Below are 27212 nucleotides of genomic sequence, written 5' to 3'. Positions count from 1 at the left end.
TAAATTAAACCTGGGGAAGTAGGCAATCTATATGCATGAACATTAGCTAGTTCCAGTTTACAACAACAACTACTTAGCTAGAATTGCTAGCTAACGGTATTCCAGAAACAGACACTAAACGGGTAACGTTAGCTATCTAAATGTATAACAGTCTAGCCAGGCTATGATAACATACCCGTTTCTTGATGACGGTTGGTGGAAATCTGAAGAATTCATTGACTCTCGTAACAGCGAAATCAAACGAACGTGTAAACACGGTTCACAACAAGCTTCTCGGTATGTGTTGGGGTCATTCGACTCGACAGTTTTAATCCACGGACAACAACAACAACAACAAAAAAACAGAGGAAAACAATGATCACGCGGTCTTTGATCTGACCTACAATTGGCTATTTATCACCTGCCACCATCAGCCCACTGAGGGGAATTGGATTAATGGCCCGGGTGAACCGGGTTTTGTTGTTTGCATTAGATTTGGAACCGGATTGGCTAACGGGCGTGAGCTAGGAGTCTATTATACTGACAAAATAGTCTAGTCTAGTGACTGCTCGAACAAATGGGTGGATTCGATTATGCTGATCAGCGGGACACCGGTCTATGGCCCGTGACGTGACCGTGCAAAAGCGGAGAGGGAGGAGCGCCCTTCTCAAATCCAACAGTAATATGCGCTGCTCGGTAGTGTTGCCATCAAGGCAGCATTGTGCATCATCCGGAAACGAACATCTATTTTTTTTTAAATAGATATACACTACACGTCAAAAGTTTTAGAACACCTACTCATTCAAGGGTTTCTTTATTTTTCCTATTTTCTACATTGCATAATAATAGTGTACACATCAACAGTATGAAATAACACATATAGAATTATGTAGTAAGCAAAAAAAAGTGTTAAATCTAAATATATTTTATTTAGCGTTTCAAAAATCCCCTAATAGCAAAATGAATGACGGAAAAACGATTGGAACCATTTCCTTGTTTCAACGCTAGGTTTTATGGGTATTATGACTCATACTGCGGTACTCTATGAACGTAGAAAACAAGGTCTGACGTTATAACAGGAGATCTTATATGTTTTGTTCTATGAGATAATAGCAGTCAGTTAACATGACCTTTATGAGTTATGAAGCCTTTATGTGATTTGTGTTTTTTTTTATTACATAATTTCTTAAAATTCACAAAAAGTGACATTAGCTGATGAAGATGATCTAATAGAACAATATGTATAAGGTCTCCTAAGCCTGTTTACCACAGACCTTATTGTCAGTGTTTATCCAAAAACCCTAGAAAAACGCCATTCATTTTCCTCATAGTCTTTCTCTAACGAACAATGGCGGAGTTAGTGCCTCCAAAAAGACACCATTACCATTTCTCTCTATTATAGCCTCTGCCCAGTCCCTATCAACCGGACATTCGTTTTTGGGGGGAAATGGAAAGAGAACCTGTGACTTCTCCTCCACATTTACTGGATTGGTTGAACAGTGCAGACGAGAACCTCCTCGGACAGTTTTTTTTTCTTCTCGTCAAAACCAGTTTGTAGGGAATCTAGTTTCAGGCATTTATTTTACGCCTGCTACATTAGTTTAGTGCAATTATAATGTCTGTGACAGCATTGGCATCGCCATTGAGGCTATCTCCATTTTAAAGTAGTCGATTTTCTTCTTCTTCATTTGGCTGATTGCTTCCAACTCATAGGAATCCCCACACAGTTGACTACTTTTAAATTGTAATAATAATAATAATATATGCCATTTAGCAGACGCTTTTATCCAAAGCGACTTACAGTCATGTGTGCATACATTCTACGTATGGGTGGTCCCGGGAATCGAACCCACTACCCTGGCGTCACAAGCGCCATGCTCTACCAACTGAGCTACAGAAGGAAGCCCTCAATGGTAATGTCCATGCTAAACTAGTTTTTAGCAAAATTGCCGAAATGCCAAATGCATCCACATATATCAGTGCATTCGTAACAAACTACCTAACCATTAAGTAACTTCTACTTAATCAAATAAGCCTCACGTAGCAAATTAGCAATTACATTTTTTGTTGACCAAATTCGACACTCATTGACCTCCATACAAAAAAATATTCACTTTGCAGGCTTATTTTCAACAACAGATTTTGGGGCAGTGCAAAACCTCTCGCTTTGCCTCTACCTCTCTGGCCTGGTGCCCCTTCTGGCCAGGTTCTGGCCAACGGCGTTGGCTCAAAAACTTGTCTCAAATAAAAATGTAGATTAAGCACGAGGATCTGTGTTTTCACATGCAAACACTTTATCTGCCTTCCCAATGAAACTACTTAGAACATTCAAACATACATTTTATGGAAAATAGATGTTGTATGTTTCTGAACGATACACCATGCTGCGTTGTTGACAATATGACAGAGCAACGCAGATTACCGTTCAAACAGATGAACTGGTGGAGGGGATAGAAGAAGAAGAAGAAGAAGAAGAAGAAGAAGAAGAAGAAGAAGAAGAAGAAGAAGAAGAAGAAGAAGAAGAAGAAGGGTTATTTGTCTTCAGCTCCGTGTGATTATTTTTAATGGCGAGCATGGAGAGGCCATAGATCGCCATACTAGTCAATTTGGCGAAGGAACAGAAGTTGAGAATTGAAGACAATACAGGGGATGAAGGCGCGACAAGAGCGTGGTGAACAGATATATATTGTTATGGACAGCGAGAAAGAAGGAGAAGAGCTGATGCAGAGGGAATATGTGTATTGAGGAAGAATGGTGCCTGAAGCAGAAGAGTTACAGGGTGTGTTGAAGGAAAGAGTCCCGTCCTCCCAGGCCATTGGACCGGTGTAGGGTCAAAGTTGCGGAATGGGATAGTGGTATATAGGTGTATTAGTGGTATATCGGTGGAGGGCTAGTTGGTGGTTCAATTTTATCCTTTGCCCCTTTCTTTTAATTTTTTTATCAAAGAATGTAAAGTGATCGACAGCACATTCCTGCACAGTAGATGGCAGCATACACAAACAAACTGTGCGAACGCCATGACACCAAAAAAGAAGAAGAAGAGGACAAATCACTAATCATGTCTGGAATTACAAACTGAGAATTGGCAAACAAACTGGCAGCACCAACCCTGCTACAGGAGCCACACCAAGGCCTCCTGTGCACACACAGAATGGTGCATTGGCAGCCACTCTGATCCCCTGCAGTAGCTCCACTCCTGTGGAGGGTGCTTCATCAGTGTGGACTGAGCTCTGCCAACACTGCTCTCCCAGTTCCCCCCAGCCACTGAATCCTGCAACTTGAGGGAGGTCTTTGTCAGTCTGCTCTGCTCTCACATGGTTGGCCAGGGACCTTGGCAAAGTCTCAGCTCACTCAACAAATAGCTGCAGATTACTCTGTGCCTCTTAGCTCCAGTGGGGGAAAAATAATCCAATTGTCATTCTTGGTAAAAGTATAGATACCTTCATAGAAAGTTACAAGTAAAGGTGAAAGTCAGCCAGTAAAATACTGCTTGAGTAAAAGTGTTAAAGTATTTGGTTTTACATAAATAGCAAGAAATGTAATTGTTAAAATATACTTAAGTATCAAAAGCAAAAGTAAAAGTATAAATCATTTAAAATTCCTTATCTTAAGCAAAGCAGATGGCATCATTTTCTTGTTTTTAAAATGTATGGATAGCCAGGGGCATACTCCAACACTCAGACATCATTTACAAAAGATGCATTTGTGTTTAGTGAGTCCACCAGGCCAGAGGCAGTAGGGATGACCAGGTGTTCTCTTATAATATAAATAATAATAATAATAATAATAATATATGCCATTTAGCAGACGCTTTTATCCAAAGCGACTTACAGTCATGTGTGCATACATTCTACGTATGGGTGGTCCCGGGAATCGAACCCACTACCCTGGCGTTACAAGCGCCATGCTCTACCAACTGAGCTACAGAAGGACCTCTTGATAAGTGCTTGAATTTAACACATTCAAAATGTAAGGAGTACTGTTGATTGTCAGGGTAACAAGTACAATATTTTCTTTAGGAATGTAGTGAAGTAAAAGTTGTCAAAAATATTAATAGTAAAGTACAGATACCCCAAAAAACTACTTAAGTAGTACTTAAGAACAAATTCTTATTTACAATGACGACCTACACCGGCCAAACCCAGACGACGCTGGGCCAATTGTGCGCCGCCCTATGGGACTCCCAATCACGGCTGGTTGTGATACAGCCTGGATTCGAACCAGGGTGTCTGTAGTGACACCTCAAGCAGACCGCTGCGTCATTCAGGAGCCACTTGATGCCTCTAGGGCAATTCAGAAGGCTGATTGAGGACCTTATTACTGATGAAGGTGATGTTCTGGTGTCACTAGGTCAATTCAGAAGGCTGATTGAGGATCTTATTACTGATGAAGGTGATGTTCTGGTGTCACTAGGTCAATTCAGAAGGCTGATTGAGGATCTTATTACTGATGAAGGTGATGTTCTGGTGTCACTAGGTCAATTCAGAAGGCTGATTGAGGACCTTATTACTGATGAAGGTGATGTTCTGGTGTCACTAGGTCAATTCAGAAGGCTGATTGAGGACCTTATTACTGATGAAGGTGGTTGTTTTTTATGACCATGTTTCTCTTTCTACTTGCATTTGGTATTTATATTGATGAGTGTATTTTCTGTAATTTATGTAGCTCGGGGCTCATCTGTAAAAGAGACCTTGGTCTCATTATGGCTCCCTGATAAAATAAAGGTTAAATTAATCCGTGTTTTATATCTGTGGGCATGTCGTCTTCAACAGAGGAAAATAGGGATGCCATTTACAGCGTCCATTTACACCAGTACATTCATAACAACCTAAGCGTTACAAAACTAAAATTCGATCTAGGCCTCACGTTGGTAAATTAGCAATTTATTCCATTTAAAAAAAACGCTTCTACATGTTTCTTTTCCCGCGGAAAGTGAAGAAGTAGGGGCGGAGTCAGAAATCATTGGGTAGGGTGCTGCCCAATCACATTGCGATTCGTGTTGTTTTCGTTCAGTGAAACGGAGCGTCAAAATAGAGCGACGCGATAACCGCTATAGCCACCTGATGTTATCCTTCGCAGTTCAGCAAAAAGGTAAGCAAAGCTGTATTGTCGCAGCTATGTGTCCTCGCATAACTTCATTATTAGTGTTATTGAATTATTGGTTGTTTAGATTTACTGGGCAATCAGGCTTGCTAGCGATAAATGCTTAACTAGCCATCTAGCTATTTTCTAACCACTAATATATAAACTAGCTGAATAACAAGCTATTTTAATTTAACATCATCAGCAATGTCGTTTGTTGTGCCAGCGTCATTGGGATTAATATTGGTAACCTCGTGTACGTTCAGGTAAACTGACTTTTTTTCTTAGGGAATTCATACTTCACTCAATCAGGCTCAATTTGTCTGGCTGGCTCCATCTATATTGCTTAACGTTAGTCAAGATGACCGTGACTCACAGTGTGAGCTATGCAGATGATCAGTTTACATTTTAATAGCTGTATCACTGCTCTCAACTCAAGGCACTGTTTAACTAAAGCTGCTATACAAGATTATGTGGGAACAGGGTGGTCTTTGTGTTGGAGATGATATTAATACCAGTAGACATTAAGGCCTTTTCTGCTCACTCTTTTGCATAAATAACCACTGGTTTGAATGCGTTGAAGTTTTGAACATGTATGTATGCTGTAGTGTAGCTTATCTCAACCATAGATGTATAGGCCAAGCTCTGGGATCTCAACTGTTCCTCTACTCTCCCCAGATCTACTTTACAGAAGCCACCAGCACCATGGCAACTGCACAGTCAGCATTAACATTTGCAGTGTGTATCCTGATGATAACAGAGTTGATACTTGCCAAGAAGGACTACTATGACATACTGGGTGTGCGGAAAGATGCCAACGAGCGTCAGATAAAGAAGGCTTTTCACAAGCTGGCAATGAAGTATCATCCAGACAAGAACAAGAGCCCAGATGCTGAGACAAAGTTCAGAGGAATTGCTGAGGGTAAGTGTAATAGGGAACTCCAGGCGAACAAAAGAGAAGTAATCCCGGTTTATTACAAGTTGCAACAGTGAGTCTCCTCTAGAGCAGAAGTAGAGAAAATGTCTAACTGGCCTTCTCAGCGTAGGCCCTTGTATCCTAATCAGAGAGCACAACATATTCTGTAAACACCAGCCCGAGAGGCTTGTAGGAAGTCAAAACAAACAGGCAGTGACTTGGTCAGCTGCTACAGAATCACACGGGTGTTCACAGAATGGCATCAATACAGCCGTGAATAATCAGTGTCCTCGGTTCTTTTACCTCCAGTCTGGAGTCAATCACTATCAGCAGATGTGAGAATAATCCATAACAACATTCAGCTTCTAGTCTAGTGACCATCAACATGGACCTTGAGTGTAACACTGGAAATGATGTGTACTAAAGAAACTCCAAATATACTAAACATTGTGTTGATCACTCTAAACTAAATATCAACTTTGGTCATCTTAAATATTCCTATTATTCTTTACCCTTTCTTGTCTTTTATTTATGTAAAAATGTCCATCTTCTCACATTCCTTCCAGTGTGTTCTTTCTTTATTATTGTGCTGTAGCCAAATTACATTATTGTTGTGCAAAACTAGTGTTTTTATTTGACACTGTACTGCAAATAGAATCATTGCTATGATCTGAAAACTGTTCTTGCACTTCTGTCATCTATAGCATATGAAACATTATCAGATGAGAAGAGGAGACAAGAGTATGACCAGTTTGGTCACGGCACATTCTATAATGACATAACCAAAGACCGAAACGGTCCAAACGTCCACCAGCCCTTCAACTTCAACGACATGTTCAAGGACTTTGATATTTACAGCCAGAACCGGCACGCCCATCACCAAAGGCACTTCGAGGATCACTTCCGGGCCCACCAGGAGGCCCACCAGGAGGCCCACCACAGCAGACGCAAGAGACACTTCCAGGGTGCCTTTGGAGCAGCAGGTGGTGGCGGCGGCTTTGACGACATGTTTGACGACATGGAGAAGATGTTTACTTTTGACACGGACACTACTAAGCGGAGGGAGAGCACATTTCAGGGTACTACAACGAAGCAACACTGTAGAACAGTGACACAGCGCAGGGGGAACATGGTCACCACGTACACTGACTGCACTGGCTCCTGAGGACAGAGGTCTTGTCGGTATCCACATCCTCTGGGTCGTGTTCATCAGGCACGAAATGGAAGAAAGCAGCCTGAAATGGGGAGGTACTATCTGAACTTGTCCAATAGGCAAGGCTTGTTTTCCATTGCATAACATTTTGAAATGTTTCTCTACGTTGTGCTCTAATGAACATGACCCTGGCACAGCTTGCACATGGGTAGGCCCCTGTGGCGGGAGCAAGCTGTTTTTGTTGCTGCTGTGACCTAAGTGCTGGTCATTGCTATTTTGTTGAGTCACAGTAGCTAATGAAAACACTTTTTAGCACACTCAGTTTGTAATTTGTAACAATTTAATTAAAGCACTGAAAAGCTTTTGAAGCATATTTCTCACAGTATAGTTAGGAATGTAAATGTTGTAGAGAAATATTGGGTTGTGTTAAGTCTAATCTGGTTCCAGATTTTCATTAGCTACTTAGAATTATATATATCATTCTATATACTGTATATTTCGAAACACCCCCCCCCCCCTTAATATTTACATAGGATTTTTGAGGAGAAGCTTTTCAGCTATGCATTATATAGTCCCTTAACCTAGTATCAGTATTGTTTCCTTAAGCAACTTCAATTGTTCGAGAGAGATTTGTGGGTTTTTTCATGGGAGAATGTTTTCACTTGAGCTTTGTTATTGTAATTCGTCAGCCAAATAGTTTCAGTAACCACTACCACTGCTGAACCTAGACATTTTCTGTGTGCATGTAGTATTTTGTATAGCCTACAGCTCCATTGTGTGAATCCAGCAGCCTTTTGGTTGGAACAAAACAGTGTGGATAATGAACCGTGACAGGTTTGCTTTTGTTTGATAAATGGAGAACAACGTCTGCAAAAATGTTCCCTCGGAACATGTACTGAAACTGTATGGCAGCATTTTGATGCTGTTGTTAAAGGATGCTCGCCACTTTAAGTTGAAATTAGGAAAGAAATATTCAGATCGACAAGAACTTGTATTGGCAAAGATCGTAACATGTAAACTACTACTACTGTTGATGTAGCTAGCTACATTATGATTTTCACTCCAGAGGAACTTAAACATCTCTTCTGCTGTCTGCATGGACCACTTTAATTTATAAGCTAACATTGGTGTAAATAAAATCCAGTGTTGTTCATCCAACACCTCATAACCACCCGTTACCTCATGTTTCACTAGTCTATAGACTAGAAATCTCTGTTCTCCTGGGCTTGTATTCAGAAATGTTCTCTGAGTAGGTGTGCTTATCTAGGATCAGTTTTGCCTTTTTTAGATCAACGTGAATAACATTTACATGGTAAGGCGGAACTGATCCTGGATCGGCAGCGAACCTATTCCGAGACGCTTAATGAATATGTGCCCAAGTTTATGTCATGTGCAATATTTTAAAGCCAGCTCCTCTTGTAATTCATATGTTTCGCCACTGTTACTAGCTGGCTTTGTCATTGTGATATGTTGATGTATGACCCATATAGCACTTTAGTTATTGTAATCCTATGGATAAAATGTGTGTTACCTTAACTGAAAATAGGGTATAGTCCTTTGAAAATGGAGAGTGGAAAAAAGGCTTCAGGAAATTAAAGATGAGAACAAACGATGTGTATTTTCATTCCTTGAAATTGTACCAATCGTTGGCAGGTTTGCACACTCTCGAGTATAATTTTCTCTGCAACAACTTTTTTGGGGGGGTAGTGCGATGATATGGTGTGTGGACCTACTAGAGAAACCATGCAGTTTATTAGGCTACAGATGAAATAAGGGCGGTGATGAGCTTGATGCTGCTTTACAATAAATATCGAACATCCTATACTGGTGACATGTTAATCGACGCTTGACTGACGTTTGACAAAAACATTTTTTATCGCTCTCATCCATCATTTTATTGTAGAGAAGCCTTCCTCGCACTGTATCTGCGAGCAGGTTGCTCGAGCTCACGTGCCAAGACTAGAGCTATTTAACGCAACCGTTTTCGTGACAACTAATCGGTAGAGTTTAAAATTCGATGGAAATATTGAACGTTGCATTTTTATTCGGAACATATAAACGTAAACAGAAAAAAATACATGTGTGCACTACGTCACCACGCATAGGTTTTTATGCGCAACAGGTCCGTTTGGAGGAAACTAACCCAAGAAAGATCACAGCGTTTTAAATGAATCATAGTGGGCATGCATTTCCGTTAGGGAACGCCTACTCTGAGGTGCGCGTGTGCATTAACTTAATTCTCCCTTGCACTCCTTCTAAACAACGCAATTTTTGTAAACTTTGGCAAAGAACGAAGTATACAAAAATCAGTCCACTCTGTTCGTAACATATAGTTTTAGAAACCGAAAACTTATCTGAGATCAAACGTTCCATTGTGGAAATTGTCGGCCAAAATCTATATTCTCCTACCGCCGGCCGCTGCTCTTCCTCTCACCACCATATTTGGTAGTGTGTGGAAACGCTAACCGGATGCTTCACATTTATTCATCCGGTTAAATCTCAGTCTCATTGTTCTGTGCGCCACTGAAAATCTGTCGCCAATTGGATGGAAGCCAAGCTCCAGTAACATTGGTGCATCATGACGTCAACGCTTGTAAATGTAGTTAATTTTTTTGTTTTTATTTTATTTAAATTTACTGTTTGATCGTTTTCTCTATGTAAAAACTCAAAGTCCCATAATGCAACGCTGATTTTATTTAATTTTTTGCGCAGTTTTCGGGGCAGTATACATTGTGACCGTGTGAGGGACATTGGATGACTTTGTGCCTGTGGTTAGCAGGTTTGCTTTGTAGTTAGTCGATTTATTTGACCGGTACAGCCTTTCTTTCCCAGAGCTATGGAGGCCCTTATCCCGGTCATAAACAAATTACAAGATGTGTTTAATACGGTTGGCGCGGACATTATCCAACTGCCGCAGATTGCTGTTGTTGGAACGCAGGTAAGAGTCAGCCAGCTAGCGGACTGTAAGCCATCTGGCGTTAGCATGCTCTTACCACAGAGTTTCATTCACTCTTACGACGTTAGCTATTGTTACTGTTGACTATCACATAGATCCACTCATGGAATATAGAAATGTAGCTTCGTGTGCTGTGTTTTTCAGGAAAGGTTATCTGACGTTAGTTACTTAGCTGTAGCTAACTATCGCGTTAATTAACTTGTTAGCACTATTGTGAGCCGATAACTAGAGCGAATTTGACAGGCAGTGAAACATGGCCAACTACCCCTGTAACATACGGCTATGTTCAGCAGCAGGTGTCACAAGCCGTGACCAAAGCAAACAACTAACTACACAGCTGATTTTGATACGCAGTCACTTCATTAAATTGACACGCTACAGTGTTTATGGTTTGTTTACACTCACTTGTATCCATTCTTCTTGCCTTGGAAGACTATTTTCAATCAATGTGAACATAATTGAAGTCTTCCAAGGCATCCTCTTTGTTTGATTTCTAGAATGACCTTGCATCTGCTTAGATGAACAGGGATGTTGTACTTCAAATAGGCTGCACCTGTACCCTTCCCTCCACACAGCTGTTGTAGGTGTTACATAACATGTTTACAGTAGCAGCCATCCCCTCCCAGGTACACATAATTACATTAATTTGCTAAGAGGATGTCACTGTCTCAGCCCTTTGGCAACCTCTGAACTGACGGTGCCATGGCGACAAGAAGGCTGGATGTTTCCCCAATTATCTGGCCTCCAGAGTGTTTCTGCGTTGTCTTGTTACTGCTTTTCAAAGGACATATTCACTCAGAGGGGTTTGTTAGAACTGACAGTGATTTCAGGGATTTTTCTATTTTCCACATGACTGAGTGCAAACTAAAATCGGTCAACTTCAGCCAGGCGCAGCTGAGGTGAGATCAGGCAGGTTAAAATCAATCTTGTTGTGGAAAGATTTAACTCTGTCATTGCATCAGTTGTTTTGTAAGTGATGCTGACTTGTGTTGTTTACTATCTCACGTGTTACTTTTTGTGTTGTTACTGATTGTGTTATGTTTGTGTCTCCAGAGCAGTGGGAAGAGTTCAGTGCTAGAGGCTCTGGTGGGGAGAGACCTTCTGCCCCGTGGTACTGGCGTTGTCACCCGTCGGCCCCTCATCCTCCAGCTGGTCCATGTGGACCCAGAGGACCGCAGGAAGACCAGCGAGGAGAATGGTACTGTGAAACACGACACCATCACTGCTCTAGGGTTGTACTATTCTGGGAGGCTTCTCAACGTTCCCAGGTTTTTTAGAAACCGTGGTTGGAGTATTCCCTCTCTGCTTGGTCTATTATCTTCTGATTCAGGAAGGAAGTCCTCCAACCAGGGTTTCTGAAAAATCTGTGAACTTTGACAAAGTGACATTCTGCTGGTGGCTGCTCTGTGTCTCTTGGCAGTTAACTGGGGATGGTGTTGTGGTTTTCATCCTTCCTGTCCCTCATCTCTACAGTCCTCATTACTATTTAAACCAATCTAGTCCCTCATGTCTACAGTCATCAGATTACTATTTAAACCAATTTAGTTGTTTGTGTGTCTGTGTTTGTGACATGCTGTGTTTTGCTGCTCTGTGTGCCTGTGTGTTTCTGACTCTGATTGGCCAGACTTTTTTTAGAAGTGTGGTAGCGTTTCTTAGCCCAGGATATGCTCGTATGAATGACTGCACCAGCAAGTCATGTCACAGTGCATTATTCAGTTGGACTGTGAGAAGTGCCATGTCACCTCAGCGGATATAGAGGTCTGTATTCACAGCAATGGACAAGCTAGCGAGTTCTAGCCGTAGATTAGGCACTTATGCTTCAACAGCCACCAAGTCACAACAGCGTGCAATGTCAATGTCATGATACTCCATCAACAATGACATCCAAGACATTTGAACGCAAAACCAGTTTATGAGATATGCCACTATTAGGCTTTCCCCAATACAATGACAAATGTAGTAAACCTTGTGTGGTTTATGAGACATTCTGCCCTATAGGCAGAGTGCGTGAGTCTGCCCTGCTGCAGGGAATAGTCACATGAAGGATGATGTAAACCCCTGCACTGCTGCAGATGGCCATGATGCAGGAGCTGCATCTATAACTACTAACCCCTCTCTCCTGTTGTCTGATCTCTTCTGAACCACAGACCCCAATGCTTGGAGAAACATGCGCCTTTACAAAGGTCTCCTTTTCCTTGTTCCCTTATTGCCTTTTGTCGGTGTTCAGTCAGCAGCTTCTTACTCTAGTCTAGGCCTACCCCCTTTCTGTTAGGCCTACCCCCTTTCTGTTAGGCCGACCCCCTTTCTGTTAGGCCGACCCCCTTTCTGTTAGGCCGACCCCCTTTCTGTTAGGCCTACCCCCTTTCTGTTAGGCCGACCCCCTTTCTGTTAGGCCGACCCCCTTTCTGTTAGGCCGACCCCCTTTCTGTTAGGCCGACCCCCTTTCTGTTAGGCCGACCCCCTTTCTGTTAGGCCTGTTAGGCCGACCCCCTTTCTGTTAGGCCGACCCCCTTTCTGTTAGGCCGACCCCCTTTCTGTTAGGCCGACCCCCTTTCTGTTAGGCCGACCCCCTTTCTGTTAGGCCTGTTAGGCCGACCCCCTTTCTGTTAGGCCGACCCCCTTTCTGTTAGGCCGACCCCCTTTCTGTTAGGCCGACCCCCTTTCTGTTAGGCCGACCCCTTTCTGTTAGGCCGACCCCCTTTCTGTTAGGCCGACTGTTAGGCCCCCCCTTTCTGTTAGGCCGACCCCCTTTCTGTTAGGCCGACCCCCTTTCTGACCCCTTTCTGTTAGGCCGACCCCCTTTCTGTTAGGCCGACCCCCTTTCTGTTAGGCCGACCCCCTTTCTGTTAGGCCGACCCCCTTTCTGTTAGGCCGACCCCCTTTCTGTTAGGCCGACAAACCCTGTGGCTTAGCTTGATTCAGCAATCAAGCCCAGGAAGGTCAAACTCTGATTCAGACAAAACATTTTATTTTCTGTATAAGGAAAGGACATCATAAGAAAACCTATTTTGGAGTGCATGGTCACAGTATGATAACTTATTTGGTGGTAACTAGGGCCCTTAAGTGCAAATAAAATGTTCTGTTTTCAATTCACGCAAATTTTAAACATGCTGAAAAACAAATGCCTCTTAATGTCAAAATGAACTCTAATAGCTGCTTATAGTTAACTAACAGCTGAGCCACCATCTTTATTTTATTTTATAGTTTGGTAGGTAATTATTTCAGTTGAATTATTCCAACTAAAACATCTATTATTAGTTTAAAGTGTTGTTATATGAACATTGTTGTTATATGAAAGGTGTTTGGTAGCTAGGTAGTAGTAATGCCTATTCCTGTGCTTCCCATAATGCACCAACCATGCTTCTCTGGCTTTTCTCACAGCAGGCATATTTTCTTTGCTTTTGTCGTCAACCCTATTTCTCACTGTGTTTGTTCAGATCTCTGTCCGTATCCCTCTGGGTTATTGGTCTGCACAACGTATTCCCTTCCCAGCTGAACAATCAAATAAATAGGTCTACATCCTGCCTTGAGACACCAGTCAACATGACAGTTTATTTACAACACAATGTGCTGCTTTCCAAGACGCAGATGAAGCCTAGACCTTGAAAAATCGGGTACAATGTAGCGTCCCCGGTGATGTCAATTAGTCCTAAACTTAATCTGTGTCTGGGAAACTGTCCCTAAGAGTAGGCTGCTAAACCCACTCCAAATGACACCTGCCAGACAGACTGGGAAATGGGACTGAGACTGCCTTGTTGTCATTCCCACAGGTGTCGACGGAGAGGAATGGGGCAAATTTCTACACACCAAAAACAAGGTAGGCCTATGTCTCAGTACTAACAATGCCTCCGAGCTAGTCTCTGTTGGTTCGAAGCAAGCAGGTTGCTGACCAAGCAAAACACTCCATCTTTACCTGCTTTTTTTGCGAATGCGCTTGTTAAATCACCCGTTTGGCGAAGTAGGTAGATTCAATGCTAAATTAACAGGCACCACATCGATTATATGCAACGCAGGAGTGCAATGTAATTGGCCATCATCGGTGTCCAAAAATGCAGATTACTGGTTGTTATGGAAACTTCAAATTGGCCCTGATTAATCGGTCGACCTCTACGATAAACCCCTTGGTTACCTGGGTATAGGAAACACTGCCTACTATAAACCCCTTGGTTACCTGGGTGTAGGATACACCACCTACTATAAATCCCTTGGTTACCTACTATAAACCCCTTGGTTGCCTGGGTGTAGGATACACCGCCTACTATAAACCCCTTGGTTACCTGGGTGTAGGATACACCCTCTACTATAAACCACTCGGGTGTAGGAAACACCTCTGTCACACCCCCTCCACTTGCTCTGTCACTCTCGCTCTCTCTGTCACTCTCGCTCTCTCTGTCACTCTCGCTCTCTCTGTCACTCTCGCTCTCTCTGTCACTCTCGCTCTCTCCGTCACTCTCGCTCTCTCTGTCGCACACCACTCTCTCTCTGTCGCACACACCCCCTGTCTCTGCTCGCCCTCCTCCTCTGTCACACCCTGTCGCTCTCGCTCTCTGTCGCTCTCTCACATCCCCCTCTCTGTGTCTCTCTCACTCTCTCTGTCTCTGTCACAGGTTAGAAAGACACAGGATGTACAGTATGTCTTGAGGACAGAGACCCATAATGGTCTTACAGTAGAGGGAATAGGGCTGTATATACACCGGGGGTCGCTAGGGCTGTATATACACCGGGGGGAATAGGGCTGTATATACACCGGGGGAATAGGGCTGTATATACACCGGGGGCTCTAGGGCTGTATATACACGCTCGCTCTCGGGCTCGCTCTCGCTCTCTCTGGAATAGGGCTGTATATACACCGGGGGAATAGGGCTGTATATACACCGGGGGCTCTCGCTCTCTCTGTCGCTCTCTCGGCTGTATATACACCGGGGGGAATAGGGCTGTATATACACCGGGGCTCTCTCTGTCGCTAGGGCTGTATATACACCGGGGGGAATAGGGCTGTATATACTGTCGCTCGGGGGAATAGGGCTGTATATACCTCGGGGGAATAGGGCTGTATATACCTCGGGGGAATAGGGCTGTATATACCTCGGGGGGGGCTCTAGGGCTGTATATACCTCGGGGGCTCTAGGGCTGTATATACCTCGGGGGAATAGGGCTGTATATACCCCCGCTCTCTCTGGGGGGCTCTCTCTGTCGCAATAGGGCTGTATATACCCCGGGGGAATAGGGCTGTACACCCCGCTATACACCCCGCTCTCTCTGTCGGGGGCTCTCTCTGTCGCAACCCCGCTCTCTCTGTCGCACACCCTCTGGGTCTCTGTCACAGGTTATGTACAGTATGTCTTGAGGGAGACCCAGGTCTTACAGTAATAGGGCTGTATATACAGCGGGGGGGAATAGGGCTGTATATACAGCGGGGGGAAGGGAATAGGGCTGTATATACAGCGGGGGAATAGGGGAATAGGGCTGTATATACAGCAGGGGGGGAGGGGGAATAGGGCTGTATATACAGCAGGGGGAGGGGAATAGGGCTGTATATACAGCAGGGGGAGGGGAATAGGGCTGTATATACACCGCAGGGGGGGAGGGGGGGGGGAATAGGGCTGTATATACACTAGGGGGGAGGGGAATAGGGCTGTATATACACCGGGGGGGAAGGGAATAGGGCTGTATATACAGCGGGGGGAGGGGAATAGGGCTGTATATACCTCAGGGGGAAGGGAATAGGGCTGAATAGGTGTATATAAAGTAGAGACGTGTGCAGCGTACTGCTCTGCTGCTGTAGATGTCTCCTTCATGGTCAGGAACAGAGAAGGCCTTGTGACGTGCTGTAAATGGATGCTGTGGGTGATACAGGATTTTTTTTCCCCCTTCATGCTTATATTTGTAATATCAAATTATATTTAGATTTTTGCAGTAGCCTTTTGATGTTGGGACCAGATCATAGTGAATCATATTTACATTGATGTCATGTGCAGCTATATAAACCCTAATGTAATCATGTGTTGTTCCAATTTAAGGTTAAATTGGTTTTGTTTTTAGATCTACACAGACTTTGATGAAATCCGGCTCGAGATCGAAGCTGAGACGGAAAGAGTTTCTGGCAATAACAAGGTATGACACCCAGGCATACCCCACAAGACATGCCATCAGAGGTCTCTTCACAGTCCCCTTGTCCAGAACAGACTATGGGAGGTGAACAGTACTACATAGAGCCATGACTACATGGAACTCTATTCCACAGTACTACATAGAGCCGTGACTACATGGAACTCTATTCCACAGTACTACATAGAGCCGTGACTACATGGAACTCTATTCCACAGTACTACATAGAGCCGTAGCTACATGGAACTCTATTCCACAGTACTACATAGAGCCATGGCTACATGGAACTCTATTCCACAGTACTACATAGAGCCATGGCTACATGGAACTCTATTCCACAGTACTACATAGAGCCATGGCTACATGGAACTCTATTCCACAGTACTACATAGAGCCATGGCTACATGGAACTCTATTCCACAGTACTACATAGAGCCATGGCTACATGGAACTCTATTCCACAGTACTACATAGAGCCATGGCTACATGGAACTCTATTCCACAGTACTACATAGAGCCATGGCTACATGGAACTCTATTCCACATCAGGTAACTGATGCCATCAGTACAATTTTATTTTATTTTTAAATACACCTTCTGGAACAACAGGGACTGTGAAGAGACACACACTAAGGTACAGACACGTGCATCAGGACACATTGTTATATTGTTGTATGGTGGTATTGAACATGCTGTGGATATGTGGTGGTATAGAGATGTTATATGATGGACTGTTTTATCTTTAGTTCATTCAGTATAAACATAGTTCACTGTTTTTATATGTAATGTGGATGTTTTGGTGTGTTTGGACACCCAGGAAGAGTAGCTGCTGCCTTGGCAACAGCTAATGGGGATCCATAATAAATACACATGTCAACAACAAAAATAATTTAGTGCGAAGATGTTCCCAAACGATGTCAAACATGTTATCATTACCAACTGCTGAACTGACATCTGTGCTTGTCTTCTTCCAGGGAATCACGGATGAACCCATACACCTGAAGATCTTCTCCCCTCACGTAGTCAACCTCACACTGGTGGATCTGCCAGGTATCACAAAGGTACACACAAAGAAATGTTTTTATTTCAAATCAAAATGCTCAAAACGTACTTCGTCTGCTGAGCTAAAGCCAAGGCATTACCTCTGGGAGCTAATTCATTTCTTCAGAGCTCAGGTGAGGTTATTCATGTTGCCAGCGGGGTTCACTGAACTTCGAAGGAGACAGAACCCCAAGTGTGGTTTGAAATATGAAATGGGCAGGCTTCGTTGACAGTGTGTATGTCTGCCCAGGTGCCGGTCGGAGACCAGCCCAAAGACATCGAGGTGCAGATCAAAGACTTGATCGTAAAGCACATCTCTAACCCCAACTCCATCATCTTGGCTGTGACTGCTGCCAACACAGACATGGCCACCTCAGAGGCCCTCAAAGTGGCCCGCGAGGTCGACCCGGACGGTAAACACATTTCTCCTGCTAGCAATTTCTTCTCTTTTGTGTGTAGCTGACTGTCTGTCTATCGCTCTTTGTCTCTGTTCCGTATGCTCTCTCTCCTGCTCCCTCTCTGTTAATCTCAGTTGGCTGTCTCCTACAGTGGTTTCTCAAAGTCCTTTAATCCTTATGTCAGACATGCCATGGCATACACCGCCTACTATAAACCCCTTGGTTACCTGGGTGTAGGATACACCGCCGACTATAAACCCCTTGGTTACCTGGGCGTAGGATACACCGCCGACTACAAACCCCTTGGTTACCTGGGTGTAGGATACACCGCCGACTATAAACCCCTTGGTTACCTGGGTGTAGGATACACCGCCGACTATAAACCCCTTGGTTACCTGGGCGTAGGATACACCGCCGACTATAAACCCCTTGGTTACCTGGGTGTAGGATACACCACCGACTATAAACCCCTTGGTTACCTGGGCGTAGGATACACCGCCGACTACAAACCCCTTGGTTACCTGGGTGTAGGATACACCGCCGACTATAAACCCCTTGGTTACCTGGGCGTAGGATACACCGCCGACTACAAACCCCTTGGTTACCTGGGTGTAGTATACACCGCCTACTATAAACCCCTTGGTTACCTATTATAAACCCCTTGGTTACCTGGGTGTAGGATACACCGCCTACTATAAACCTCTTGGTTACCTGGGCGTAGGATACACCGCCGACTATAAACCCCTTGGTTACCTGGGTGTAGGATACACCGCCTACTATAAACCCCTTGGTTACCTATTATAAACCCCTTGGTTACCTGGGTGTAGGATACACCGCCTACTATAAAACCCTTGGTTACCTATTATAAACCCCTTGGTTACCTGGGTGTAGGATACACCGCCGACTATAAAGCCGTTGGTTACCCACTATAAAGCCGTTGGTTACCCACTATAAAGCCGTTGGTTACCCACTATAAAGCCGTTGGTTACCCACTATAAAGCCCTTGGTTACCCACTATAAAGCCCTTGGTTACCCACTATAAAGCCCTTGGTTACCTACTATAAAGCCCTTGGTTACCTACTATAAAGCCCTTGGTTACCTACTATAAACCCCTTGGTTACCTACTATAAACCCCTTGGTTAACTGTTTTTTACCTGGAATTTCTCCAGGTAGGGATGGCCTGATCCTAGATCATCACTCCTATTCTGATTATTTTATGAATATGGGTTCTGCTGTGTGTAGGCAGGAGGACGTTGGCTGTGGTGACCAAACTGGACCTAATGGATGCTGGGACAGATGCCATGGACGTACTGATGGGTCGGGTCATCCCTGTCAAACTGGGCCTCATAGGAGTGGTCAACAGGTCTTTACCTTTACACAATACACTTCAGTCTCTAACATGTTGAATAGAGCAAGACTTCAGCCTTCTTGAAAATCCTCTATATATTTTAAAGGGAGAGGATTGCCTCCTCGTGCATCAAAGGGTTCTAGAAGCCAACAGTCCCTCAAGATCAAAATGGAAAGAGGGCCAGCATTCCTTTTGATGCTTTGTTTACAATGTTCTTTAACACTACAATGTCATAAAAATAAACCTCACACAGTTTATTACCTTCATTCCTTTTCCAAGGAGTCAGCTTGACATCAACAATAAGAAGACCGTGGCAAACTCCATCCGTGATGAATATGCCTTCCTACAGAAGAAGTACCCCTCCCTCGCCAGCAGAAATGGAACCAAATACTTAGCCAGAACGTTGAACAGGTATGAAAATAGAAATGTATTCAGCAAACAAGTCTTCAACAGAAAACTTTTGATGTTTGAAAACATTTGACCAACTTCTGATTTTGAATTGTAATGTCACTCTAAGCAACTAGCAAAGGTGCTTTCGTTGTGGACGGCTATCATGCTGTCTGTAGCCCTTTCCTAATTTCTAACTTCACGCTCTTCTCCTCCTCGTTGCCAGGTTGTTGATGCATCACATTAGAGACTGTCTCCCGGAGCTGAAGACTCGTATCAATGTGCTGGCGGCCCAGTACCAGTCCCTGCTGAGTAGCTACGGTGAACCTGTAGAGGACCAGAGCTCTACTCTGCTGCAGCTCATCACCAAGTTCGCTGCAGAGTACTGCCACACTATCGAGGGCACCGCTAAGTACATAGAGACAACAGAACTGTGAGCAACTTATATTCTTTCCCCCTCAAAGGTGTGAATTCCTACTCTTTAGTATTTTGTTAATTTATTTGAAGAGAAAATTAGGAAGGATGGAATGAACCTCTTCCAAACATCCTAGCACCTCTACTAATTGCCAGAAGGTGGCACCAGTACAAATTGAGCATCACAATCAAACAATTGGGAGCTTTTGCAGTTTTTATTTAACTAGGCAAGTCAGTTAAGAACAAATCATTTTTTTAAATGACGTCCCTCCCCGGCCAAACCCAGATGACGCTTCGGCCAATTGTGCGCCCTATGCGACTCCCAATCACGGCCGGATGTGATAGAGCCTAGATTCGAACCAGGGACTGTAGTGACGCCTCTTGCACTGAGATGCAGTGTCTTATAGCGCTGCGCCACTCGGGAGCCCATACACCTGTGTAGGAGGTAGATTAGCTAGCCTACTACTTTGTTCTTTCAGTTACAAAGCGAGAGCTTGGGACTTCAACGTTCTATCTACTAAAAGAGGATTCTGAGATAATTGGCTTTAAAGTTCCAAAACCTTATTGGTTTTAATGGTGTCAGCAAATGTATATATAATAATTTTTTACATAGCAATTGGGGCTTTTAGAGTACTATATAGTAAGAACAAGGCTGTAAACTCAATTTTGACAAATGCCGATAGAACCATACGACGTTGTTTTTCTCCTCTTCCAGGTGTGGTGGAGCACGAATCTGTTATATTTTCCATGAGACCTTTGGTCGGACGCTGGAGTCTGTCGACCCACTGGGAGGTCTGACCACCATAGACGTGCTAACAGCTATTCGGAACGCTACAGTGAGTTGTATGCTACTGGTTACGTACAGCCTCACATTTGTTGGGATCCATGTTCATTTCAAGTACAATGATGCAATCTTCAGTGTTTTGACGATCAGTTTGACACATCTGTTTAAGGGGTAAACTTGTTATTTTAGCTTGAGTTCAAAGCAGAAAAAGACACCTTTATCTTCTCTCAAGAAAATGAACAATTAAATATTCTTCTAAACTATGAGTTGTGTGTTAGCCAGAGACTGCTGGGTAATGTCTCTCTCTCTCTCTCTCTCTGTAGGGCCCTCGGCCAGCCCTGTTTGTGCCTGAGGTGTCATTTGAGCTGCTGGTGAAGAGACAGGTGAAGAGACTGGAGGAGCCCAGCCTGCGCTGTGTGGAGCTGGTTCACGAAGAGATGCAGAGGATCATCCAACACTGCTCCAACTACAGCACACAGGTAGAGGGACACACACACACACACACACACACACACACACACACACACACACACACACACACACACACACACACACACACACACACACACACACACACACACACACACACACACACACCAACTACAGCACACAGGTAGAGGGACACACACACACACACACAACTACAGCACACAGGTAGAGGGACACACACACACACCAACTACAGCACACAGGTAGAGGGACACACACACACACCAACTACAGCACACAGGTAGAGGGACACACACACACACCAACTACAGCACACAGGTAGAGGGACACACACACACACACACACCAACTACAGCACACAGGTAGAGGGACACACACACACAACTACACACACAGGTAGAGGGACACACACACACACCAACTACAGCACACAGGTAGAGGGACAACTACAGCACACAGGTAGAGGGACACACACACACACCAACTACACACAACTACAGCACACAGGTAGAGGGACACACACACACACACACACACACAGGTAGAGGGACACACACACACACCAACTAAGTAGAGGGACACTCTGAGGGACACACACACACACACACACACACGTTAGTGCACTCTGTTTTAGCAAGATAGTGGCCGACAGACACAGTCGCCTTGTTCCTAGATCCTAGCCAACTTTGCAGTATTTCATTTTTTAAATTGTTATTTCTTACATTATTTGTTCAATGTTTCTTGTATTATTATATACAGCCGGAAATAACTTTTGGATATTAGATCGGTGGTCACTTACCAGAAATTCTGTGAAAAGCCAGTGAAAATGCAGAGCGCCAAATTCAAATAAATTACTATAAAAATCCAACTTTTGTGAAATCACACATGTAAAATACCATATTAAAGCTGCATTGTTGTGAATCCAGCCAACATGTTAGATTTCAAAAAGGCTTTTCGGCGAAAGCAAACGATGCTATTATCTGAGGGTAGCACCTTCGTAAACAAAGAGAGGAAAGCATATTTCAACCCTGCAGGCGCGACGATAAAAATATAATTCATACCTTACCTTTGATGAGCTTCTTTGTTGGCACTCCAATATGTCCCATAAACATCACAAATGGTCCTTTTGGTCGATTAATTCTGTCGATATATATCCAAAATGTCCATTTATTTACGTCCCTTTAGAAATCTGGATTACAAATGAAAACTCATTGAAAAGGGGAGTGACCTCTAAAAAAACAATAATCTGAATGGTTTGTCCTCTGGGTTTCACCTGCTACATAAGTTCTGTTATACTCACAGACATGATTCAAACAGTTTTAGAAAATTCAGAGTGTTTTCTTTCCAAATCTACTAATAATATGCATATCTTATCTTCTGGGGATGAGTAGCAGGCAGTTGAATTTGGGCATGTATTTCATCCGGACATGAAAATACTGCCCCGTCACCAAGAAGTTAATCCACACGAGGCTACAGGCCCAGACAGCATCCCAAGTCGTGTCCTCCGAGCATAAGTGTTTACCAACATATTCAATCTCTCTCTATCCCAGCCTGTTGTTCCCACTTGCTTCAAGATGTCCACCACTGTTCCTGTACCGAAGAAAGCGAAGGTAACTGAACTAAATGACTATCGCCCCATAGAACTCACTTCTGTCATGAAGTGTTTTGAGAGGCAAGTTAAGGACCATATCACCTCCACCTTACCAGACACTCTAGTCCCACAACAATACCTATGTAAGAATGCTGTTCATTGACCACAGCTAAGCTTCTACAGATGCACCGTTGAGAGAATCCTGTCGGACTGTATCACCGCCTGGTACGGCACCGCATGCAACCGCAGTGTTCTCCAGAGGGTGGTGAGGTCTGCTCAACGCATCACCGGTGGCACACTTCCTGCCCTCCAGGACATCTCCAGCACCCGATGTCACAGGAAGGCCAAGAATATCATCAAGGACCTCACCCACACGAGCCACGGCCTGTTCACCCTGCTATCATCTAGAAGGCGGAGACAGTACAATTGCATCAAAGCTGTTTTTCAGTCTCTATCTCCAGGCCAACAGACTGTTAAATAGTCACCACTATCAGGCCTCTGCCCAGTTTAAAAAAAATATTTTAAAATATTTTTTGAAACTTTTATTTAACAAGGCAAGTCAGTTCAGAACAAATTATTTTTTACTATGACTGCCTACCAAAAGGCAAAAAGGCCTCCTGCGGGGACGGGGGCTGGGTTTCAAAGTAAAGTAAATGAAATATATATGACACAATATAGAGAGACCTAAGACAAAAATATAGCAAGGCAGCAACACATGACAACACAGAATGTTAGCAGCACAAAACATGGTATAAACATTATTGGACACAGACAACAGCACAAAGAGAATTCTCTTCGATTATAATCACAGCCGTATATATCCCCCCCAAGCAGACACATTGATAGCTCTGAACAAACTTTATTTAACTCTTTGCAAACTGGAAAACATTTATCCGGAGGCTGCATTCATTGTTGCTGGGGATTTTAACAAGGCTAATCTGAAAACAAGACTCCCTAAATTTTATCCAATTTGTAAGTCGCTCTGGATAAGAGCGTCTGCTAAATGACTTAAATGTAAATGTTTATCAGCATATCGATTGCGCAACCAGGGGTGGAAAAACCTTGGATCATTGTTACTCTAACTTCCGCGACGCATATAAGGCCCTGCCCCGCCCCCCTTTTGGAAAAGCTGACCACGACTCCATTTTGTTGATCCCTGCCTACAGACAGAAACTAAAACAAGAGGCTCCCACGCTGAGGTCTGTCCAACGCTGGTCCGACCAAGCTGACTCCACACTCCAAGACTGCTTCCATCACGTGGACTGGGATATGTTTCGTATTGCGTCAGTTAACAATATTGACGAATACGCTGATTCGGTGTGCGAGTTCATTAGAACGTGCGTTGAAGATGTCGTTCCCAAAGCAACGATTAAAACATTCCCTAACCAGAAACCGTGGATTGATGGCAGCATTCGCGTGAAACTGAAAGCGCAAACCACTGCTTTTAATCAGGGCAAGGTGTCTGGTAACATGACCGAATACAAACAGTGCAGCTATTCCCTCCGCAAGGCTATCAAACAAGCTAAGCGTCAGTACAGAGACAAAGTAGAATCTCAATTCAACGGCTCAGACACAAGAGGCATGTGGCAGGGTCTACAGTCAATCACGGACTACAGGAAGAAATCCAGCCCCGTCACGGACCAGGATGTCTTGCTCCCAGGCAGACTAAATAACATTTTTGCCCGCTTCGAGGACAATACAGTGCCACTGACACGGCCTGTAACGAAAACATGCGGTCTCTCCTTCACTGCAGCCGAGGTAAGACATTTAAACGTGTTAACCCTCGCAAGGCTGCAGGCCCAGACGGCATCCCCAGCCGCGCCCTCAGAGCATGCGCAGACCAGCTGGCCGGTGTGTTTACGGACATATTCAATCAATCCCTATACCAGTCTGCTGTTCCCACATGCTTCAAGAGGGCCACCATTGTTCCTGTTCCCAAGAAAGCTAAGGTAACTGAGCTAAATGACTACCGCCCCGTAGCACTCACTTCCGTCATCATGAAGTTCTTTGAGAGACTAGTCAAGGACCATATCACCTCCACCCTACCTGACACCCTAGACCCACTCCAATTTGCTTACCGCCCAAATAGGTCCACAGACGATGCAATCTCAACCACACTGCACACTGCCCTAACCCATCTGGACAAGAAGAATACCTACGTGAGAATGATGTTCATCGACTACAGCTCGGCATTCAACACCATAGTACCCTCCAAGCTCGTCATCAAGCTCGAGACCCTGGGTCTCGACCCCGCCCTGTGCAACTGGGTACTGGACTTCCTGACGGGCCGCCTCCAGGTGGTGAGGGTAGGCAACAACATCTCCTCGCCGCTGATCCTTAACACTGGGGCCCCACAAGGGTGCGTTCTGAGCCCTCTCCTGTACTCCCTGTTCACCCACGACTGCGTGGCCACGCACGCCTCCAACTCAATCATCAAGTTTGCGGACGACACAACAGTGGTAGGCTTGATTACCAACAATGACGAGACTGCCTACAGGGAGGAGGTGAGGGCCCTTGGAGTGTGGTGTCAGGAAAATAACCTCACACTCAACGTCAACAAAACTAAGGAGATGATTGTGGACTTCAGGAAACAGCAGAGGGAACACCTCCCTATCCACATCGATGGAACAGTAGTGGAGAGGGTAGCAAGTTTTAAGTTCCTCGGCGTACACATCACAGACAAACTTAATTGGTCCACTCACACCGACAGCATCGTGAAAAAGGCGCAGCAGCGCCTCTTCAACCTCAGGAGTCTGAAGAAATTTGGCTTGTTACCAAAAGCACTCACAAACTTCTACAGATGCACAATCGAGAGCATCCTGGAGGGCTGTATTACCGCCTGGTACGGCAACTGCTCCGCCCTCAACCGTAAGGCTCTCCAGAGGGTAGTGAGGTCTGCACAACGCATCACCGGGGGCAAACTACCTGCCCTCCAGGACACCTACACCACCCGATGTTACAGGAAGGCCATAAAGATCATCAAGGACAACAACCACCCGAGCCACTGCCTGTTCACCCCGCTATCATCCAGAAGGCGAGGTCAGTACAGGTGCATCAAAGCTGGGACAGAGAGACTGAAAAACAGCCTCTATCTCAAGGCATCAGACTGTTAAACAGCCATCACTAACATTGAGTGGCTGCTGCCAACACACTGACACTGACTCAACTCCAGCCACTTTAATAATGGGAATTGATGGGAAATGATGTAAATATATCACTAGCCACTTTAAACAATGCTACCTTATATAATGTTACTTACCCTACATTATTCATCTCATATGCATACTTATATACTGTACTCTATCATCGACTGCATCCTTGTGTAATACATGTATCACTAGCCACTTTAACTATGCCACTTTGTTTACATACTCATCTCATATGTATATACTGTACTCGATACCATCTACTGTATCTTGCCTATGCTGCTCTGTACCATCACTCATTCATATATCCTTATGTACATATTCTTTATCCCCTTACACTGTGTATAAGACAGTAGTTTTGGAATTGTTAGTTAGATTACTTGTTGGTTATAACTGCATTGTCGGAACTAGAAGCACAAGCATTTCGCTACACTCGCATTAACATCTGCTAACCATGTGTATGTGACAAATAAAATTTGATTTGATTTGAAGGTAGAGACAACAATACATCACGCAACGCAGCCACAACTGTCAGTAAGAGTATCCATGATTGAGTCTTTGAATGAAGAGATGGAGATAAAACTGTCCAGTTTCAGTGTTTGTTGCTGCTCGTTGCAGTCTCTAGCTGCAGCGAACTGAAAGAGGAGCGACCCAGTGATGTGTGTGCTTTGGGAATCTTTAACAGAATGTGACTAGCAGAATGGGTGGAGGATGAGGGCTGCAGTAGGTATCACAGATGGGGGGGGAGTGAGGCCTAAGAGGGTTTTATAAATAAGCATAAACCAGTGGGTCTTGCGACGGGTATACAGAGATGACCAGTTTACAGAGGAGTATAGAGTGCAGGGATGTGTCCTATAAGGCGCATTGGTGACGAATCTGATGGCCGAATGGTAAAGAACTTCTAGATGCTCGAGCACCCTGACCTGCGGATCTATAAATTATGTCTCCATAATCTAGCATGTGTAGGAGGGTCTTCTGAATCGGGGTTAGTTTAGCAGCTGGGGTGAAAGAGGAACGATTATGATAGAGGAAACCAAGTCTAGATGTTACTTTAGCCTGCAGCTTTGATATGTTCTGAGGACAGTGTACCGTCTAGCCATACTCCCAAGTACTTGTATGAGGTGACTACCTCAAGTTCTAAACCCTCAGAGGTAGTAATCACACTGGTGGGGAGAGGGGGCATTCTTCTTACCAAACCACATGACCTTTGTTTTGGAGGTGTTCAGAACAAGTGCAGAGAAGCTTGTTGGACACTAAGAAAGCTTTGTTGTAGAGCATTTAACATAAAATCTGGTTAGGGGCCAGCTGAGTATAAGACTGTGTCATCTGCATATAAATGGATGAGAGAGCTTCCTGCTGCCTGAACTATGTTGTGGATGTAAATTGGGAAGAGCGTGGGGTCTAGGATCGAGCCTTGGGGTACTCCCTTGGTGACAGGCGGTGGCTGAGACAGCAGATG

The 27212-nt window shown here is 44.2% G+C and overlaps 3 protein-coding genes across 7 annotated transcripts in view; 2 read left to right on the top strand and 1 right to left on the bottom strand.

Moving 5' to 3' along the window:
• Positions 1-507, bottom strand: part of LOC124033001 (calcium-independent phospholipase A2-gamma-like) — a 37461-nt gene extending 36954 nt beyond the window's left edge. Inside the window, exon 1 of the mRNA XM_046344936.1 lies at positions 176-507. The gene's annotated coding sequence lies outside the window, so the exon portion shown is untranslated. The remainder of the gene's footprint in view (positions 1-175) is intronic.
• A 4425-nt stretch (positions 508-4932) lies between these two features.
• Positions 4933-8739, top strand: LOC124032987 (dnaJ homolog subfamily B member 9-like). 2 transcript variants are annotated; one of them, XM_046344929.1, is made up of 3 exons: positions 4933-5070; positions 5740-5983; positions 6682-8739. In XM_046344929.1, the coding sequence occupies exons 2-3, from the start codon at positions 5767-5769 to the stop codon at positions 7140-7142; spliced, it is 678 nt and encodes a 225-aa protein (XP_046200885.1). In that variant the 5' UTR covers positions 4933-5070; positions 5740-5766; the 3' UTR covers positions 7143-8739. The 2 variants fall into 2 exon arrangements, with proteins under 2 accessions (XP_046200885.1, XP_046200888.1); XM_046344932.1 differs by lacking the exon at positions 4933-5070 and adding an exon at positions 5081-5327.
• A 933-nt stretch (positions 8740-9672) lies between these two features.
• LOC124032945 (dynamin-1-like protein) overlaps positions 9673-27212 on the top strand; it is a 26457-nt gene continuing 8917 nt past the window's right edge. Inside the window, exons 1-13 of one of the 4 annotated variants that reach the window (XM_046344904.1) lie at positions 9673-10068; positions 11140-11284; positions 12234-12269; positions 13857-13903; positions 16129-16200; positions 17169-17255; positions 17486-17648; positions 18876-18996; positions 19261-19392; positions 19595-19801; positions 20498-20618; positions 20890-21045; positions 22567-22626. In XM_046344904.1, coding sequence (XP_046200860.1) covers positions 9967-10068; positions 11140-11284; positions 12234-12269; positions 13857-13903; positions 16129-16200; positions 17169-17255; positions 17486-17648; positions 18876-18996; positions 19261-19392; positions 19595-19801; positions 20498-20618; positions 20890-21045; positions 22567-22626 — 1449 coding nt within the window. In that variant the 5' untranslated portion in view covers positions 9673-9966. The remainder of the gene's footprint in view (positions 10069-11139; positions 11285-12233; positions 12270-13856; positions 13904-16128; positions 16201-17168; positions 17256-17485; positions 17649-18875; positions 18997-19260; positions 19393-19594; positions 19802-20497; positions 20619-20889; positions 21046-22566; positions 22627-27212) is intronic. The other 3 variants (XM_046344905.1, XM_046344908.1, XM_046344915.1) reach the window with 3 other exon arrangements.

This window comes from Oncorhynchus gorbuscha, linkage group LG01 (genome assembly GCF_021184085.1).
Source record: "Oncorhynchus gorbuscha isolate QuinsamMale2020 ecotype Even-year linkage group LG01, OgorEven_v1.0, whole genome shotgun sequence".
Lineage (NCBI taxonomy): Eukaryota > Metazoa > Chordata > Actinopteri > Salmoniformes > Salmonidae > Oncorhynchus > Oncorhynchus gorbuscha.
The sequence above is the reverse complement of the archived record's forward strand: the minus strand, read 5'-3'. Positions and strand labels throughout refer to the sequence as shown.

Coding starts and splice junctions, on each gene's coding strand:
- LOC124032987 (XM_046344929.1), top strand. CDS start 5,767: ATGGCAACTGCACAGTCAGCATTAACATTTGCAGTGTGTATCCTGATG. Junction 5,984..6,681: donor GTTCAGAGGAATTGCTGAGG/GTAAGTGTAATA, acceptor TGTCATCTATAG/CATATGAAACATTATCAGAT.